Consider the following 20372-nt stretch of genomic DNA (forward strand, 5'->3'; position numbering starts at 1 on the left):
GAGGCTTTGTATGGCTGCTATTAAGTTATCTTGTATCTTGTTTTTCTTTAATGTTTGCCATATTAAGTGTCTGGGAACTCGTCAAAGGCCTTTTCGAAATCTATAAAACATGAATGTAGTTCTTTTCCATATTCCAATGTTTTCTCTGATATTTGTCTAAGACTGAAGATAAGATCCTGCATGCTTCTATTTTTTTCGAAAGCCATATTGCATTTCATCCAGTGTACCCTCTATTTGATTCCTAAGCCTCACTTCTGAAATATGGGCATATAATTTTCCTGGAACACTTAAAAACGAAATTCCTTTATGGTTTTCACATTTACGGTTGTCTCCTTTCTTAAATATAGGGATTATTATAGCCACTTCCCAGTCTTTGGGAATAATTTTCTTTTTCCATACGACATTGAATAGGTGTAAAAGAAATTTTATGGCTTCGTTCCTAAATTTTTTACTATTTCTGCTGTTATTTGGTCATGGCCTGCTGATTTGCCCAGTTTTATTTTATTTATTGCTGCTAACAGTTCATTTGCATGAATTTCTTTGCTCTGATCTTCTATTTGCTTGTGTGTCTTGCTCTCAGGGTTCTATTTTTTCCATGTCCTGCATCTTCCAATAATTCTTGAAAGTACTGTTCCCATCTTTCCATGATGTCTTCGGAATTTGTGAGTAACTTTCCATGGCCTGCTGATTTGCCCAGTTTTATTTTATTTATTGCTGCTAACAGTTCATTTGCATGAATTTCTTTGCTCTGATCTTCTATTTGCTTGTGTGTCTTGCTCTCAGGGTTCTATTTTTTCCATGTCCTGCATCTTCCAATAATTCTTGAAAGTACTGTTCCCATCTTTCCATGATGTCTTCGGAATTTGTGAGTAACTTTCCATCCTTATTTTTGATAAACTTTATGGGGCATTCTTTCTCTGACCTCATTCTTCTTAAAACATTATAGAAGAGTTTTTGGTTTCCTTTAAAATTTTGTTCTAAAGTATGTCTGAAGTCTTCTCAGCATTTTATTTTCTTTTCTTTCACTGAGGTTTTAACTTTATTTCTTTGGTTGTTGTATAGTTCTCTATCAACCTGCAGCTTTGATGTTATATATCTCTTCCATAATTGCTTTTTCTTTTTAATTTTCTTTTCTTTTTTTTTAGTTCTTCTTTGAACCTGTACCATAGGTTTTCTACATCTTGGTCATCATATATCTCTTTTTCTACTTCTTTCATCCTCTCTTCTATTTTACTTTTATACTCAATGGCTGTTTCTTCTTTCTTTAGTTTGTAGTTCTTTATCTTAACATTTATTTCCTTGCTACTTTTTCTACATTTTTCAACTTTTATTTTATGGATTGTTTCCAATACTAGTAAGTAGTGGTCACTGCCTATTTCAAGACCTCTATAGACTCTTGCATTTTTTGTATACTTCCAGTACGATCTGCTTATGATGGCATGGTCGATTATAGATTTTTCATTTCTACTGGGCTCTTCCCTGGTAAACTTATGGATTTCTTTATGCTTGAACATAGTATTTGCTATTACTGAATTATTTGTAAAGCAAAGATTTATTATTCTTTCTCCATTATTATTCTGGGTTATTTCTCCTTGAGATCCCAACACTTGTTTCATTTCCTCATCTACTTGATTCCCTACCCAGCCATTAAGGTCTCTTAGTAGTATGATATGCCCTTGAACTTCTTCAATTGTTTTTTGTAAGAGTTCGAAGAATTCATCTTTAATTTCTTTATTAGCATTATCGTTTGGGCCATATGCAACAATTACAGTGAATATTTGGTTATTTGATTTAAAATCAACAGTGATTGTCAACAACCTTTCGTTTATTAGTTGCCATTTAGTAATATATTTTTTGAGATCTGGTTTAATCATGCAAGCTACCCCTTGTTTTCCCCATTCTCTTGGGTTTATCCCTGAATAGAAAAGTATATACCCATCTTTCATTTTCTGGCAACCTTGACCTTTCTTTTTTGTTTCTGTGACTGCTAGCAGATCCAATCTTGATTTTTTAAATTCGTCTATTAATTCGTTTTCTTTTCCATGTAGACTTTTAACGTTCCATGTTCCGTTTCTCATGTACCTTTCCCCTTGCTTTATCGTTAACCATTTAGGCAGTTTGGCTATCTCTTTTTTATTTCTTTTTAATAGGTGAAATTTTAAGGTGTACAGGGGATTAGCCTTCAGCACCCGAGTCTGGTGGTGGGGCTGCCACCTTCGAGGCCCCCAGACCGGCCTATGAGGGAAGTGCTATCCTGTTGGTCCGCGGGAGGTATTTTATTTTCCTCCTACCCTTCACAGTAAACTATGACGAAAATTCTCCGATCTGCCACCAGGGGACGCGCTAGATGGCGGTTACAGGTGTCCCTCACAAGGGTTCTCCTTGAATTCTGATGACTCGAAAGGGGGGGTTCTGGCACCTACGGCGCCCAAACCCCGAGTTCCAGACTGATAGGTCAGTTCTCCTTGAATGCTGATGACTCAAATTTTGAAAACTCGAAAGGGGTTTTGCCCCCTCCCTCCGTGTTACGAACTGGTGTAGGCCAGTTCTACTTATATTCAGATGACTCGAAAGGGGGTCCGGCACCTACACCCCACCCCCTCCGATTTCTGGACTGGTAGGCCGGTTCTCCTTGAATTCTGTGATGACTCGATTTTTTGAAGACTCGAAAGGGGGTCTGGCACCTACGGCACCCAATCCCCCGAGTTCCGGACTGGTAGGCCGGTTCTCCTTGAATTCTGATGACTCGAATTTTGAAAACTCTACACTCAGGGTAGTCCCTGAGTTTCAAAACGTTTCAAATAACTTAAACAAAAAACGTTTCATAAAAAGGCTTATCATTTTATATTATAGAGTAGATTTATATATATTTATATATGTATTTTGCAAAATTCTTATCTTCTTCTTTCGCTATACCTTATCCCGTATTAAACGGTGTCGGTGTTCCCATACTTAATCTTCTTCTTCCAGATTTTCTGGTCCAGGGCATCTTCCCGACTCCATCCTTTCTCCCTAAGATCCTCTGCCATCTTATACCTCCTCTGAGTTTTGGCCTGACTCTTTTCCTCCTTTTCTCCACCTCCATACACTCCACTCGTTTACCAACATACTTCTCTCTACATGACCGAACCACCTCAGCCTGCTTTCTTGTACCTCCTTACTGATCGGTCCCGCCTTGATTGTCCCTCTGATGTATCATTCCTTATCCTGTCCTTCTTTGCACACCACTCATCCATCTCAACATCCACATCTCCGCCACCTACATCTTCCTCTCCTGTGCCTTTGTTATAGGCCACGTCTCTGTGCTATGGAGCATCGCCGGCCTCACCACCTTATGCAGCTTTCCTTTCATCTTACAACTCACTGTCTTGTCGCACAGGATCCCGCTCATCTTCCTCCAGTTCATCCAGCTGCATGTTATTCGGTGCTGTATTTCCTCATCCAGGTCACCATTCCTCTCGATGACTGACCCAAGGTACTTGAATTTCTTCCCTGAAGTTAACCTTGCACCCTGAGTCATATGATCATATCCTTGTCACTCCCCGTTGACATATATTTGGTCTTTACCCGGTTAATTTTCATGCCTCTCTCCTCTAATACCTTTCTCCACTCATCCAGGGTCTTTTCAAGCTTCTCTTGGGATGATTCGCAGAGAACAATATCATTGGCAAACATCATGCTCCCTGGCGCCTCCTTCTTGACGTCCTCCACTAATACATCCATGTTTAGATCAAAGAGGGGGCTCAGAGTTGATCCCTCATGGAGCCTTACGACAATGGGGAACCCCTCTGTCATGCCGACACTAGACCAGACCTGAGTTTTTGCTCCCTCATACATCTCCTTCACCAACCTCACGTACTTTTCTGACACCCCCTTCTTGCTCATACACCTCCATACCTCCTGTCTGGCCACTCTGTCGTATGCCTTTTCCAGGTCTATAAACACCATATGTAGCTCCTCCTGCATCTCCCTATATTTCTCTGTCAATCACCTTAGCGCAAATATTGCATCCGTTGTCCCTCTTCCTGGCATAAATCCAAACTGTTCCTCACCAATTTTTGTTTCCCACCGTATCCTTCCTTCCTTCAATTACTCTTTCCCATATATTCAACATGTGTGACATCAGCTTGATCCCTCTATAGTTGCCACAATCTTGGACATCTCCTTTTCCCTTGTAGATTGGGATATGAATGCTTTTCCTCCATTCCTCTGGTATCTTTTCCTGTTGGGCTATTCTCCTTATCAGATCCCATAACATGTCTATGCCCTCGCTGCCCAAGCTTCTCCAGGTATCTGGTCCTCCCCCCCACAGCCTTTCCATTCTTCGTTTTTCTCAGTGCCCAATACACTTCCTCTACTTATGTCCTGCACCGATTCTTCATTTGCCTCTCAATCCTCACACCTCTCTCTTGGATTCTCCTCATTTAGTAGATTACGAAAATATTCTTCCCATCTTCCTCTGATTTTGTCCTCCTCTCTTGTAGTACTACTCCTGTGGCGTCCTTTATCTGCTTAACTGATGTTATGTCTTTCGAGGCCTTATCTCTAGCTTTCGCTATTCTCAACAGCTTAGCTTCACCACCGTTTCTCTCCAGTACTTCATAAACCTCTTCAACTGCCTTCATTCTTGCCATAGCTCTCTTTGCACTTTTCTTCGCTAATCTATATGCCTCCTTGTCGGCTCTGGTTCCAGTCATGTCCCATTTTTTCTTTGTCTCTTTCTTTTCTCTGATCTCTAACTGCACTTCCTCATTCCACCACCATGCCTCCTTATCCTCAGGCGGCTCCTTTCCTGATGTTATGCCGAGCACCTCTTCTCCAATTTTTCTAATATTCTGACTATTTACGTCCCACCATTCTTCCACATCCTCTGGTAACTTCATTCCTTCCAATACCTTTTCTTTAAACTCATTCCTTGGACCTTCCTCTTCCAATTTCCACCACTTTATTTTCCTATCTTTCCGCCTCTTCCGTCTATTCTTCTTTCCCCCTTTTATATCACAGTCTATCATGACCAACCTGTGCTGTGCCGCTACACTTTCTCCGTTAATCACTTTACAGTTTTTCACCTCCTTCAGATGGTTCCTTCTGCACATAAAATAGTCAATCTGACTTATCCTATCCCCGCTCTTATAAGTTATCAGATGTCCAACACTCTTCTTAAACCACGTGTTAGCTATAGCCAGGTCGAAGGCCACAGCATGCTCTAAGATTCTTTTGCCTTTTCATTTCTTTCACTACTACTCCAACTCCTGTGCACCCTTTCGTCACCACTTTGTTGCCTTCCTACATGCCCATTCAGGTCTGCTCTGACGATCGCTCTCTCACCATCAGGGATTCCCATTACTACTTGGTCTAGTTCTCTTCAGAATGCTTCTTTCTCCTCCTCATCACAACCTACTTGTGGAGCGTATCCACACACTATCACAGCCACGCTTCCTTTAATCTCAAGTTTAACACTCGTAATCCGATCATTCTTCCGGCACACCTCGCAGACTCCACCCTTCAGCTCCTTGTCAATGATGATTCTAACTCTGTTTCTTCCATTCTCATTCACCCTGCTGTAAAACAGTTTATATCCTTCCGCCAGCTCCTTCGCTTTATTCTTCAGCTTCCTTCTTTTCATCATGTCTACTATCTCCCTACTCTTCTCATTCATTGTACCCACATTCACTGACCCGATTCTTACTTTACACACACTCTCTCTTTCTGTTGGACTCGCTTCTTTAGCCGAACCCATCCTTGGTTCGGTAGCCCAAGCCCACTTCTCACAGTCCTCGGGCGACAGAACTGCATGTCGCTTACGGGGGGATGCACTAGCCATTGTCCTTTCTCTGTTATTCAACATTTCATCCCTGGTTTTGGCATGTTTTTTATGGTCGGATGCCCTTCCTGACGGCAATCCTCCCCATTTATCCAAGCTTGGGACCGGCACTGAGATGGACTAACTTGCCTTCCCCGGTGGCTGGGTTATTTTGCAAAATTCTTATATATATAATATATATATATATACTCCCCCCCCCCAAGTTCCGGACTGGTAGGCCGGTTCTCCTTGAATTTTGAAGACTCGAAAGGGGATCCCCCCCCAGCACCTACAACATCCAACCCCCCCCCCCCCCCAGAGTTCCTGGCTGGTAGGCCGGTTCTCATTGAATTCTGATGACTTGAAAGGGAGGTACCGCCCCTATGATACCCAATCCCCCGAGTTCCAGACCGGTAGGCCGGTTCTCCTTGAATTTTGAAGACTCGAAAGGGGTTTCACCTCCTGGCTCCTGCAACGCCCAACTCTCTGAGTTCTGGACTGGTAGGCCAGTTCTCCTTGAATTCTGGTGACTCGAATTTTGAAGACTCGACACTCAGGGTAGCCCCCGAGTTTCAAAACGTTTCAAATAACTTGACAAAAAAGTTACAAAAAAAAGCTTATCATTTTATATTATAGGGTCGATAAATAAGAATTTTGCAAAATACAATGCACGATGTGCATTTACAATACCTTAATAATGTTGATGATAGGTCCATGTCTTGATACATAATATCTGGTGGCAATTTGCATGACATTTTGTGCTATTTATTTTATATTCTGGATCAGCCTGTGTGTGCATTCTTCCCCATTTACCTTACTTGTATGATTTAGATATCACTTTCTTTTGAACATTTTTTGTATAGTACTGTACATTATTTTGTACATTACTCACCCAGCAGATCCCTATCTTTTTCGTTAATTCATGAACTGTTTTGTCTTTGCATATTCCTTTAAATTTGGAAACCAGTAGCATATATTTATATATATGTGATGATTGTCTTTTTTTAAATCATCATTATGCTTATACATATTATTTTCCTTTTGTAGGCCTTATGTTTGTAGAAGCAAGTGCAAAGACGTAGGTAACCCTTTCCATATATTAAATTTATTAATTTATAAATATAATTCATTTAAATTATAATTTGTTTTTATTCATATTATTGTACATTGAAACAGCTCCATTTTTTCTAACAAATGTCTCAGTTCTTTAATCACAGAAAAGAAATTAACAGAGCTGAGGTATCTCTGTTAAGTGTAGGAAATTCACAAACTTTGGTTATCAGAAAATTTATTTACCTTATGTAAATATAAGGTTATGCACTTTGGGTTGCAAAGGTTGAATATTGAATATCACATTGATGGGTACTGGATTGCACCAAATTGATAAAGCTAGAGACTTTGGGATAATGGTGGACATAGAGTTGAAGTTCAGTGGTGCATATTGCAAAAGTTGGTAAAATAGTTCAAAGGATTACTTGAATGTTGAAAAACATGATAACAAATAAAGAAAAGGAAGTTATTATCCCTCTTTATAAGGCTGTGATTCACTGCATCTTGACTACTATGCACAGATTTGGTCACCTGGATTTCTTTGGGATCAGGAGGTGGTAGAGAGGATTTAGACAAGTTACCAAGCTGGTGACAGATCTGTGGAATCCTCCTTGTGAGGATAAGTTACAAAGTTTAGTTGATAGGTGGAAAAGAGGGGACATGATAGAAAATTATAAGATATTAAAGGGGTTTCATGAAATTGATTCAAAGGAAATTTTTCAATATATATGACAACTAATCAGAGAACTAGGGGTCATCTATGGAAGTTGTGTAAGAATGTGGTTAATAAGGTTGTGTGGGCTAGATTTTTTGCATGGAGACTGGTGAACGAGTGGAATGGATTGCCAGAATTAGTTGAGTGCCCTGTCTGAATGAGTTTTTCCTATTGCCTGAATAATTTTGAATCCTTTAATTTTTCATTTTAAAAATAGGTTTAATTTTAAATCAAAATGATGTACCCCATTAAGCATTTATTTTAGATTATTTTGAAACATTGTTTGAATTTGACTTCCTGTGTATTTTGTGTGTGTGTGAAGAAGTGTACTTATGCAGTTTTCATTCAGTGTGAATATCCTGTATTTTGCATCTTACAAAAACTTCCAGAAATGGGTTAGCAAACTACCACGTTTAATTTAGTGAATACAACTGGGTAGCATGCTCTTTCTCTCTTTAGACAGTTTGTAAACAATTGCAATAAATTTAAAGCTAGCCATCAAGAAAATTATTACAATGCAATTTTTCTTCTTTGTTTTATTAAAAATTAAATAAATTGTTAATAACTTTAGAGATTTTAAAGTAATATCCTTATCAGAATCCACCAGATCTACAGGGTGTTCGGGATAAATTTGACAATTTCGTAAGGAAAAAGAAAATCTTCTTTGTATCTATTAAATTTAATGAATTGACAAAAAAACATTACAGGCAGAGTTAATTACAATACTATCAACAAGATTTACTCAAAATAACCACCATTAGCATCGATCACAGCTTCAATTCTGCTTCGGAACCTCGAACAAGCTGATGCTACAGTCTCCCTGGGAAGGGCCGCAAAAACTGTTTTAATTTTATCCATTAACTGGGCTTTTGTATTACTGGAAGTGTGATTGGTGTCTTTTTCAACTGCGCCCCATACAAAATAATCCATGGGGTTAAGGTCTGGGGAGTTTGGAGGCCAAACATTTGGACTGGTGAAGTCGTAGAAATTTTCAGACAACCATTTTTGACTTTTCCCAGAGGTGTGGCAAGGGACCGAATCCTGCTGCCATACATACGGCCTACCATTGGCTACCCTTGTTATCCAGGGCTTGACTACAGTAAGCAACTCCACGAACAAAGCCCGAATTCCAATGCCAGGGTTCTTCAACACCTGTTCCTGCAGATTTGCGAGGAATTCTGCTGTACGAACGCAATCAGATCGTCTGCTAGGGATCTTTCTTCTTGCTACATCCTTGTAGTCACCATTGCAAGTCTCTAGTTCATGCCTGATTGTTTTTACTGTATTCAGGGAGCATTGGGCAGCAGTCGTAATATCCTTATTTTGATGGCGGGCACGAATCATCATGATACAAGTTATTCTCTTCCATGATTCAGGTGGGTTCCAGCTATCCATCCTTTCTGACATCTTGTATATGAATGAAGAAGGGTCCAAACTTTTAAATGAAGAGAAGTGTGTGTTAATACATGTAACTTACGGAAAAATATAATTAATTATAAATATGTCAAATTTATCCCGAACACCCTGTATATACTGTAGCTGTTGTCTTCCCCCCTCATTTATATAAAAACATTAACTACACAATCACCGAGAAAGGAGGAGAAAAAAATTTCCATAAAATACATAATCTTTATGTATTTTTTTTAGAAATTCTAATATTATATTTCTTTGTACCGTTTAGAACGTTTCATTTGAAATGAAGTGAAATTAGTCCATCCACAGTGCTAGGTGAACCAAAATAATTTGGTAGCACTATGGATGGACTAAGAGTTACATAATCTGGAAACCCTGGTATAGAGAGAGACCAAACATGAATATTTTTTGAGCAATTTCAGACTTTCAGTAAGTGGTTGCCTTGCATCTGGCAATGAATTCACCCATCTAAAGATATTTGCCAATTCTGTAATAAGATTCAAATCCACAGCCTGTTGGTTGGAAAGCAAAGATGATATCCACCTGGCCAACAAGACTAGTAGTCGTTTGCTTTCATGCCTCATTAGCACATTTGAAGAATGAGTGCCGTTTGATCAGAAAAACCAAGGTTCATATCCTCTAAAGGATGTGATTAATGTTTAGAACTAGCTAACTGAGGGTAAATTGTCAGTGTAGAGGTGATTTGGCAGAGAACACATGCACATTTAATAGATACAAAACTTAGTTACCTTGACATGATTCTAACCAATTATTTACTTATTTTTCTTTCCTTCTTCTGTCTTATACCAATCAAACTAATATTTATTTTTATTTTTCTCGAAACAGGTGCACATGCAGAAGTTATTACTCATTGTCTTATAGTTAATTGATATGTTTGATATATTCATTGAAATATGCAGCATCTGCATGTGTGTAGATTGCATCATTTATTTCTTTCGTGGACATGATTCTTACCTATTATATGTTGATGCCAATAATTTGATATACCAGGTGATTATAAAATGATGTCAGGTGTTCAGAGCCCTCTAGCAAGTAATGTATTGGACGAAACATACCAATATTCGGTAGACGTACACAGTGGAACATGTGGATTCGATTTAACGGGGAAAAAATAGTACCAAAAGTTACCAACAGGGGAAATTTTGGCTCTGTTTATGCAATAAAAGGAAAGCCTGAGATTTCTTATCATTCATAGATGAACTGCTTTTCGATGCCTCTTATCTTACGTGAGCGTGCTTTGTTAGTCAAACTCTATTATCAGCGGAACAATAATGCCAGTGGTTGTCTTCATGATTTTCAGCGTATGAAAAATTCACGAAAAGGACCGATTAGCATAACAAACTTACGTAAACTGATTCGGCGCTTTGAAACTACTGGAACTCTAGCAGTGCAGGTAGGCAGGGGATGCAAACCAATCAATCGCCAACAAGTTGAACGTTGCAACTGCTATTGTGGAACAGGAGATGACGAATGTGCAGGGTACCAGCAGTGCACAAGCAATATCCCGGCAAATGGATATCGCATATATGACTGTGTGGAAAATCCTACATCAGATGTTGAAGGTTTTACCCTTATAAAATCAGTCATGTTCAAGAATTGCGCCCTGGTGATGCGACCACACGAATCGACTTTTCTTTGAGATTCTTAGCGTGCATGGAAGTGGATGATGCATGGCCGTGGCAGATTTTATGAAGTGATGAAGCACACTTTTATTTGAAAGGCGATATTAACACATGCAACTGTCACATTTGGGCTGCAACTAATCCGCATGTGTCTGCAGATGCCTATTCACTCACCCAAAGTCACAGTGTGGTGCGGATTTACGGCATCTTTTATCATCGGTCCATACTTTTACGAGGAAAATCGCCACAACTGCAGTAAAGAGGATGTCTCTATTCGGCCATCTTCATGCAGGATGGTGCACCACCCCACATTGGACTTTAGGTACAGCGTATTTTGCGAAGACATTTCTCTGACAGAAGAATTATTAGTCGTGCATTTCCCATGCCGTGGCCACCGAGATCGCCTGATCTCAATCCTTGTGACTTTTGGCTGTGAGGATTTCTTAAAAGCATTGTGTATCAAGGACATGTACCCGATATTCCAACTTTGAAAGATTGAATGTTACACGTTAGACAAATCAATTCCGATATGTTGCGAGCCACTGTGGAAAATGTCATGCACCGTATGCAGTTCCTGGAACATCAGAATGAATGGTGGTCATATTGAACCTCATTTGTAATTAACAATAAACGTCATGAAATTGATGTGTGCTGTCTCTCATTTGTCATTTAGTCATTCATTAGTCACACCTACTAAAATTAATTTGGCAGTGCCAAAATTTCCCCTGTTGGCGACTTTTGGTACTATTTTTTTCCCCATTAAATCGAATCCACATGTTCCACTGTGTATGTCTACCGAATATTGGTGTGTTTCGTCCATTACGTTACTCGCTATAGGGCTCTGAACACTTGACGTTATTTTATAATCACCCGGTAAAAAAGCACATGCCATCACAGCAGTGAATCAGCATGCTGACTGATATATCATTATCAGTAGGCAGAGGACAAGATGTAACCAGGACCATAGCACAGGTACGTGAGGCACTATATGCCCCCCCCCCTCTCAAAAAAAAAAAAAAAATTAGGGCTCCCAAACAATGAGGGAGGAGCCCCAGTCTTGGGAAAAGTGTGCATACGGCTCTGGATGTAACAATAGTCCTGTAATTTAATGTATTGTGGTACTTTGTGCTCTAGTTGATGTAGGTTTTGATTTGCTTAAGTTTTCTATGATTTTTTAATTATTGCGTTTGCACAGAATGCAGTATTTTATTATTTTTGATGTTTATTTAATTCAGCACAGAAACGCATGCATAGCAAACAAAAATTCTTAATGTGAATTTTATCTGTGAATCTACCACAAAAGGTTACAAGCCTATTTTACTGCATATGGGCTTAGAATTAATTCAGCAATCCTGCCCTAAAGCCAAACATAGTTCTTTTTTAAATCACTTGTTGTTATCATGGTTTAACAGTGCATTACTCACGCAGTAGATCCCTATCTTTTTCGTTAATTCATGTTTGGACTTAACCTGCTTAGTGGAAGCAGGTGATATTCCCTCACTGAATGAGAAAAGATATCTGCCACTTAAAATTAGCATGATGACTTGATATTTGTATGATAATGGCTGAAAACAGAGCATCTATCTTAAATTGTTTTTCTCATTTAAATTTTAGATTTGCTGCACAGCATTTACTGAAATGTCATAAATGGCTTACAGTTGACTTTCACTATAGTAAACATCATTACAGCCAACTCTATAACAAATCATCAAAAAGCCCGAACAAATCCTCACAGGCATAATTCTATTATTCTAAAGTAAATTCACCATAGCAAACTGAATGATAAATGCACATAAACACAAGAAATATTTAATTAATCAAATATTTCGGTCTGGAAATAGCAGACCATCCTCAGTGGTATTACAGGAACAGTTATAAAAAATACAAGCTAGAATATTAACAATAATTTTATAACTGTTCCTGTAATACCTGAGGATGGTCTGCTATTTCCAGACCGAAATATTTGGTTAATTAAATATCATTCTTGTGTTTACGTGCATTTATCATTCAGTCTTATGTCACAAGTATCCTTAAAACAGCAAACCACAGCAAACTATTCCTACAAGTTTGCTGTAGTGAGGGTTGACCGTATATTATGCATAATGAAGAAATTAATGCACTGTTTGAGAGAGAGCATATTAACTTTATACAACTCTGTATACAAGATCAGGTGAGCAATAGTGAATTATGATTGAACAAACCATATTACAGTATACTTTCACTGTAGCAAACTCCAAGGAACCAAAAAAAAAGAAAAAAGAAAGTAGCTTACTGTAGTGGATAGTGAATGAGTCAGCTTTATGATCCATACAACTACTGAAGGACAAAAAACTTATTCTCTGCATCAGGAATACATAGCATATTAGGAAAAGTGCCAAATTTAGGCAGGAATAAAGTCATTATTCAGATAATTATTTTTTAAAAAAAAAATGAAGTCCTCTTATTTTAAACTTGATAAACTGAATTTAATACAAAATATATTTGGATTTACGCTGTTCAGTGGCAAGGTAGAAATGCCAAATCCTCTTTTATGACAAGTAAAAAAGAGTTGTTTACTGTTGGAAAATCTCATAGCATTTTTTGGATAATTACTGATGGGTATAATCATTGTATTATTAACATGTTTTAATTTTATCAGTTGTGGAAAGAAGATTGGATTGTTGTAATATTGCTTGTTGAGAAAACATTTTGTGAAAGTGTCTACCATATATGTCGGCGTATAAGACTACTCTCAAATACTACAGAAAACCCTCAATCATGGGTCGTCTTATACGGTGAGTATAAAAAGGGAAGCTTAATTTCTTGGATGAACATTTAGGTAGTTACAATACATCGTTATATAAGAAAATAGGCAGTGTTTATAAACAAATCAGATTAATTTTTTGTTACATAAATTTATTAAAAATATTACAATAGATGTAAGTCTTAAAAAAACAAATAATTATTAACCTCAATTTTCATGTTAATTTTCTTCATCTGTTGAAAATAGTTCTTCAGATTCATTGTTTAAATGATCGTCATATGGATCCCAGTTTGAATCCGGTAAATTGATTTAGTTTTCGTCATCATCTGTGTCTCACAACAGATCATCTTCCATACCGTCCATAAGATTAGAGATACCACACTTTTTAAATGATTTTATTACAATCTCTACTTTTACTTTATTCCATGCTTTGATCACAAAACTGCACAACATATCAAGTGATGCAGCGTGCATAGATCCACCCTTAAATGATTTTTCACCATTCAACATCCAATTTTTTCACTCTTCTCGCATGCGATCTTTAAATCAAGCGGATGTCTAGTGGTTGCAATATAGAAGTTAAACCACCTGGTATAACAGCAATTTTTGTGTTATTTTTTTTCTAGAAGACCTCTAGTATTCTCAGTTAAATGACTACGAAACATATCCCATACTAATAAACTGTGTTTCTTCATTATACTGCCTGGTCGCGTGTTCCACACATTATTTATCCATAATTTCACACCATTTTTGTCCATCCATCCTTTTTTGTGAAAATGTACAAAAACACCTGAAGGAAATTTTATCTTTGGTTTAGTTTTACTTTTGAAGATGATCTTAACTTGTTTCCATCAGCCAAACATGACAACACAACCGTAAACCTTGTTTTTTCATGACCTGTACTTCGAACTAGCACACTCTTACTACCTTTAGACTCCGCTGTTTTATTGCCTATCATATCAAAGCTCATAGGAGTTTCATCCATATTTCCAATATTTGACAATAGCAATTTATGTTCTTGTCTCAACTGAATAATAAATTTATGGAAACTGGTAAGTTTGTGGTCAAGATCTGCTGGTAGTTTTTGAGCAATTTTCGTTTTTGGTTGTATTACCAGATTTTGTCTGTTCATAAAACGATTACACCATCCTGAAGTAGCTTGAAATTCTATACTTTCATCTGGATTCAGTCTTGACCATTTTAGTGCATATGCCCTAATCATATTTCTTGTAACAAGATAACCATTTTGCCTTTGTTTGAATACCCATTCTGCCTTTGTTCGAATACCCATTCTGCAATGTGATTTTCCAGTTACGGCCATTTGGTGATCTCCATTCTTATTGCACATTTTTTCTTTGGCAATTTTTTTAAAATATCTTCTTTCTTCCTCCATTCTCTTACCATCTTCTCGGTTATGTGAAACTTTAGCAGCACAGTTATTAGTCTGTTTTGCCATTTCAATTACCCTTATTTTAAATCGAGCTTCATACTTTCTTCGTTTTGTTGCTGGTTCCATGATTTTAAATGATAACAATTTTAATCCTAAAATTTAAAAAAAATGCAAAAATAATAATTAATTAAAATTAGGGCTAATCACTTTTAATTAGGGTAATTTGCTTAAATACTAAATCTATGCTATGTAAAAAAAAATAACTGATATGCATAGATATAAAAATAACAGATATAACAACAATACCAAACATTGCATTAATACAAGAAAGAAGAAATTGGGGGATCGTCTTATGCAATCGACATAAGCTTAAAACCTATAAATTGCCTAAAATTTATTCCTATTCTTATACACCGACATATACGGTAATGTTTTTTTGGTATCTTTGGGAAACTTGAAATTTTATTATTCTATTGCAAATTTTATGTATTTAATATGGCTTACTGGGGTTCTTAAGAGGCAAAGCTGTATAACTGAGAGGAGACCTCCACATAGCCTTTAAAGGAATGCGGAGAACCAACCAGGGCTTCTGACCTAATGTCCAATCCTCACCTTCTTGTGGTGCTCCCTGTTGGTTATCTACTTGGATACTGAACGAACGAGGATGGGCTGGAAATTTGGGATTTAGCTGACCAAACTGTATTCTTATTGGATAAACCAAAATAAAAAATGATGGTACAACATGACAAAATTTCATGCCGGCTGGGGCGTCGCCTGGTTAAACAAGGCCCCCCGTTGTTTTCGCCAAGGAACCAGAGCGAACAGCAAAAAGTCAGCTACTGGAACAAATCTGAAAAGACACCCCAACTCAACATCACCAGAGTTAAAGATCAGTACTATCAACATAAGAAGCCTGAAGGGCAAAGAAATGGAGCTAGCTGAGGAATTAGATAAGTACCAGATCGACATAATAGATGTGACTGAAACAAAAAAGACAAAAACTGGTGAGATCTTTTCTTTCTGAGCAATAAATACAAAATGTTATATTCAGGCAATGACAATCAAGGAAAAGGAGTAGCCATAGTATTCAACACAAAATACGAGGCTAATCTTCTTGAATGGCAGTCAGTCTCAAGTAGAGTAATGTGGGCAAATATGAGAATGGGGAACTGGACATGAGACTTATTTGTGCCTATGGTCCCAGAAGGTTCTACTAAGGTAGAAGTGGAGGAATTTTTTGAGGCTCTAGAGAACTACTGACACAATGAAAGAGGAAACGTTGGTCCTTGTTGGGGATCTAAATAGCAGAGTAGGAAATGATTGTGAGACATACAAAAATATTTTGGGAAAATTTGGAGAAAAGAGCAAAGCTAGTAATAATGGCAAATATCTGTTGGATTTCTGCTCAGGACATGGACTGGTTATTACTAACACCATGTTCCAACATAAAAATATGCACAAATTCACATGGAGAGAAGAGGCCAAGAATAAGAAAAGTCTCATTGACTATGTTATTGTTGATAGTGATGTTTTCTCCCTGGTGCAGGACACCAGAGTGTACAGAAGGATAAAATTGAATTTCACATTGAAAAGAATAACATTTAAGAAAGTTTTAAAGCGAATAAAAGTTGAGCAGCTCTCAGATGTGAACTGTAGACTAAAATACACAAAGATTATTGAAGAAAAAATGAAAGAGTTTGAGAACAGGAATCAAACCTTGGAGATTCAGTGGCAAGCCTTGAAGAAAGCCATGATTGATTCAGGTAGAGAGGCATGTGGTGAAGTTGTCTGCAAGGATACAAAAATTAGAACTCCATGGTGGACACAGGAAGTTAAAGAGGCAGTGAAGGAAAAGAAGGCATATTGTTGGATTCTAATTATGTAGAAAATAGAATAAATGTTGTTTGATTCAGAATCCAACATGACTTTCCGTCACAAGAACTATATTTGTAAATATTATTTGATGTAAATAACATAAATTGTAATTGATATATAACTATGTCAAATATTTAATTGCTTAATCAAAGAAATGTTTTAATGGTAAATAGATTCTGTATTAAATATTATTAAGCTGTTTTATTTATTATTTTGTCAATATTGTAAGAACTTATATTTGTAATTTAACTATGCATTTATTGGAATGCAAATATTCTATTTATTCTTTTCATGAAAGTTAACGTTATGTAATAACTGAATGTAGTTATATAACCTAATGTAACATTCGCGAGAATGTTTACGTCTATCGGTTGTCATAGAGACGCGTGGAAATAAATGAGCGCGTGTGAAGGGAGCGTTTGTGGAGGAGAAGAGAAAAATAGATACGTAGTAGTAAGTAGGGAGTCGGAACGGAACTTTGGAACTATAAGGTAGCAAGGAAGTAAACTAAAGAAGTAGAAGTAATTAAAAGATTCCTAAGGATAGGAGTTGAGTAGATATTTTTTTATATAAGTGAATCTTATAGTTGGCTGAAAGCAAAACCAGCCGTAGTAATAAAAAGAAATTATTGCCGTAATCGGATAATTAGAGAGCTGGACATTCAAAGAAGAATACTGAATAAATCCAGTCAGTCTACAATTACGACTTATTTCTGTACTGCCATGAAAGGGAATTGTACGGAGATAAACTAGTTGATGAATGATAAATAAGAATAATTAATGTACCTTATAGTTGTTATCTGGATTTTTGAAGCGCGATTAGTAATGTTTTAGTTATTTAGTGTTTCGCAAGTGTGATAAATACAATTTGAAAGTGTGCTCACAAAATATTGGAAGTACTGAAGATTATTTCAGGTAAGGACAGTCATATTAGTTTATTTCAGTGTATGCAGATTTAAGTATTAGTTCCGTTGCGCTGTTTCTAACATTAACTGTAGCATACCATCGAGGCTGAGAGTTGAAAATATAGACATTGAAGTGATATCTACCGTGGTTAGTGCCTGTTATGAGTTAATCGTAGAGTGTAGCTGAGAGATACATGGAAACAGATTAATTAAGAATTTCTATTGTAATAAGTTGGGTATAGGAACTTTGTGATTCTGAAACTGTGAATTTGTATGTGAAAGTTTGGAAGATTGGATTAATATGAATGACTTGACTTGATGTGCTAACTTGACTGGTTTGTCATATTTAGAAGTGGAATTTATGTAATTGTTATATAACCATATATTAAATGTTTCGTTTGTTAATTTGAATATTGTGTTTGCCTGAATTTCTTTTTACTGCACCGTTCACAAAAATTCGGATCTAGCGGGAATCCCAGAAGGAAAGAAAATAAATACCATCGGCCTGAATGAGTGAAAAGACTGCTAACTAATTTTGAATTAAACTTACTAATTCATATAGACTTATCTAAGGATAGAGTGGCGCAGTATAATAGAAATTTCTCTACCCTTAGATCAGTGATTAATTTGCAATTAGTTTTCCTTATTTGATGAAAGTGACTTATAGCAAGATGGCGGATTCGAACGTCAAGAGAACACGTCACGACAATATCAAAAGTTCCTGGAAAATAAGTCAGCTTGTGCTCTTAGAGAATACAGAGACAAATGCAAGAATTCTAAACACTGTGTAAAACTAGCTAAACAAAAGTCATGGGAAGACTTTGGCAAGAACAGGGAAAATAAATATCAAGAAGGCTGCAAGATGTTCTGCAGGTTGTTGAAGAAGCTTAGAAACGGAGGAAAGAGTGCTGTAAAAGGAGTTAGAGATGATAACGGTGACATGAAAACTGAAGAAAAAGATATCCTTGAAGTATGGAGTAATTATTTTTGAAAAACTGCTAAATGAAACAAGCAGTGATGACAGCACAGTGGTAGAAAACACTGACCAGGCATGCAGTCAGGAATACATATCCATACTTGAAGTAGAAAAAGCCATCAAAGGCTTGAAATGTGGAAATGCAGCAGGAGTAGATGATTTTCGACCAGAAATGCTGAAGTATGGTGGTATAAGAGTCTTACAGTGGCTGCACTGCATAGTTCAGAAAACCTGGACAGAGGGACGAATTCCCGATGATTGGAGTAGAGCTCTCATAGTACCCATATATAAAAAGGGAAATAAAACTGAATGTGAGAATTACAGAGGTATTTCCCTACTAAGTGTTCCTGGCAAGATCTATGCAAGTATACTTGAGAAACGATTGAGAAGAATTGTGCAAGAAAAGCTGGGTGAAGAACAAGCTGGATTCAGGCAAAATAGAGGCTGTCAGGTTCAGATTTTCACTTTACGACAAATAGTCGAGAAAGCATGGGAATATAACAAAGATCTGTATTTAAGTTTTGTCGATTTGGAAAAGGCATATGACAAGGTGCCAAGAAAGAAGCTTTTCAATACGTTACAGTTATATGGTGTCAATGGGGCATTATATCAAGCATTACTTAGTCTTTATTTGAGTTGTAAGTCAGCAGTTAGAATTGAAGGAAGTACAGGAAGATGGTTTAATGTTAAATCTGGTGTGAGACAAGGATGTACATTATCCCCTCTGTTATTCATTATCTATATGAATCACATTATGAAGGAAAGTGGTATTTAACATGATATCAAAATTGGAGATGTTAATGTCAGCTCTTTGCTTTATGCGGATGATGTTATACTTCTAAATAAATATGCTACAAGTCTGCAAGATTCTCTGACTAAATTGAATAGCTGTTGTAATAGATATGGTAAGAAGGTCAGCAATAAAAAGACAATGAAAATAGGCAGAATCATTGAAAATGTCAGCTGTGTTGTGAATGGAGAACCTGTGGAACAAGTACAACATTTCAGCTACTTAGTCACGATTTTTAATGAAGATGGTAAATTCAATATAGAAATAGACAACAGAATCAGCAGAGCTGGTATGGTGGGAAGTCAATTGAATAAATTCATATGGAATAAGAGGGAAATTAGTTGGAACACTAAGTTAGCTGTATACAAGACAGTGTTCAAACCAGTTTTAACTTATGGATTTGAGAGCTGGGTCAGAAGTAAAACACTTGACCAAAGACTAGAGACCACAGATATGAGATTTCTGAGAAAGATTAGAGGCATGAACAGATGGCATCAATGGCAATATGGTATTAAAAACGAGGATATTATCAATGTCAAGTTCTTTCATAATATCCTCGTTATTATGAAAGAACTTGACGTTCTTTCATAATGTCAAGTTCTTTCATAATAACGAGGATATTATGAAAGAACTTGACATTGTCAGCATCCAGGAATGTGTTAGCAGAGCTAATCTCAGGTGGTATGGTCACTTAAATAGAATGGGAGAGGAAAGATTAGCAAAACAAGTGTTCACTGCCAGGTTGGCAGGAAAACTACCCAGAGGAAGGCCATGATATAGGTGGATTGATACGGTACAAAGTGCCTTAGATGATAGAAATATAAGATCTGATAATGTTAGTCTTGACAAGTAACAGACTGATTTGGAGGAAAATTGTAGATAGGAAGTTAGTAATGATGTAATTTTTTCATGTAATACTATCATATCCTGTACACCCCTTGAGGGTACATGGCAGGAATTTGATGATGATGATGATGAATATGGCTTACCTATTTTTATTTGATGGAAATTTTTTTTTTTTTTTTAACTCTCCTTGCAACAAGTTGCAGAACCTGTTGTGTAGATTTACT

General features: G+C 37.0%; 1 protein-coding gene across 3 annotated transcripts in view; it reads left to right on the forward strand.

Annotated features, from left to right (window-relative positions):
- Nucleotides 1-20372, forward strand: part of LOC150098064 (ras-related protein Rab-14) — a 149643-nt gene that overhangs the window by 83710 nt on the left and 45561 nt on the right. For all 3 annotated transcript variants that reach the window (XM_090406123.1, XM_090406124.1, XM_090406125.1), the window contains exon 6: nt 6851-6881. In XM_090406123.1, the coding sequence (XP_090262249.1) occupies nt 6851-6881 (31 nt within the window). The remainder of the gene's footprint in view (nt 1-6850; nt 6882-20372) is intronic.

Source organism: Typopeltis vanoorti, chromosome 16 (genome assembly GCF_054136105.1).
Source record: "Typopeltis vanoorti isolate ZY-2024b chromosome 16, IOZ_Tvanoo_1.0, whole genome shotgun sequence".
NCBI lineage: Eukaryota > Metazoa > Arthropoda > Arachnida > Uropygi > Thelyphonidae > Typopeltis > Typopeltis vanoorti.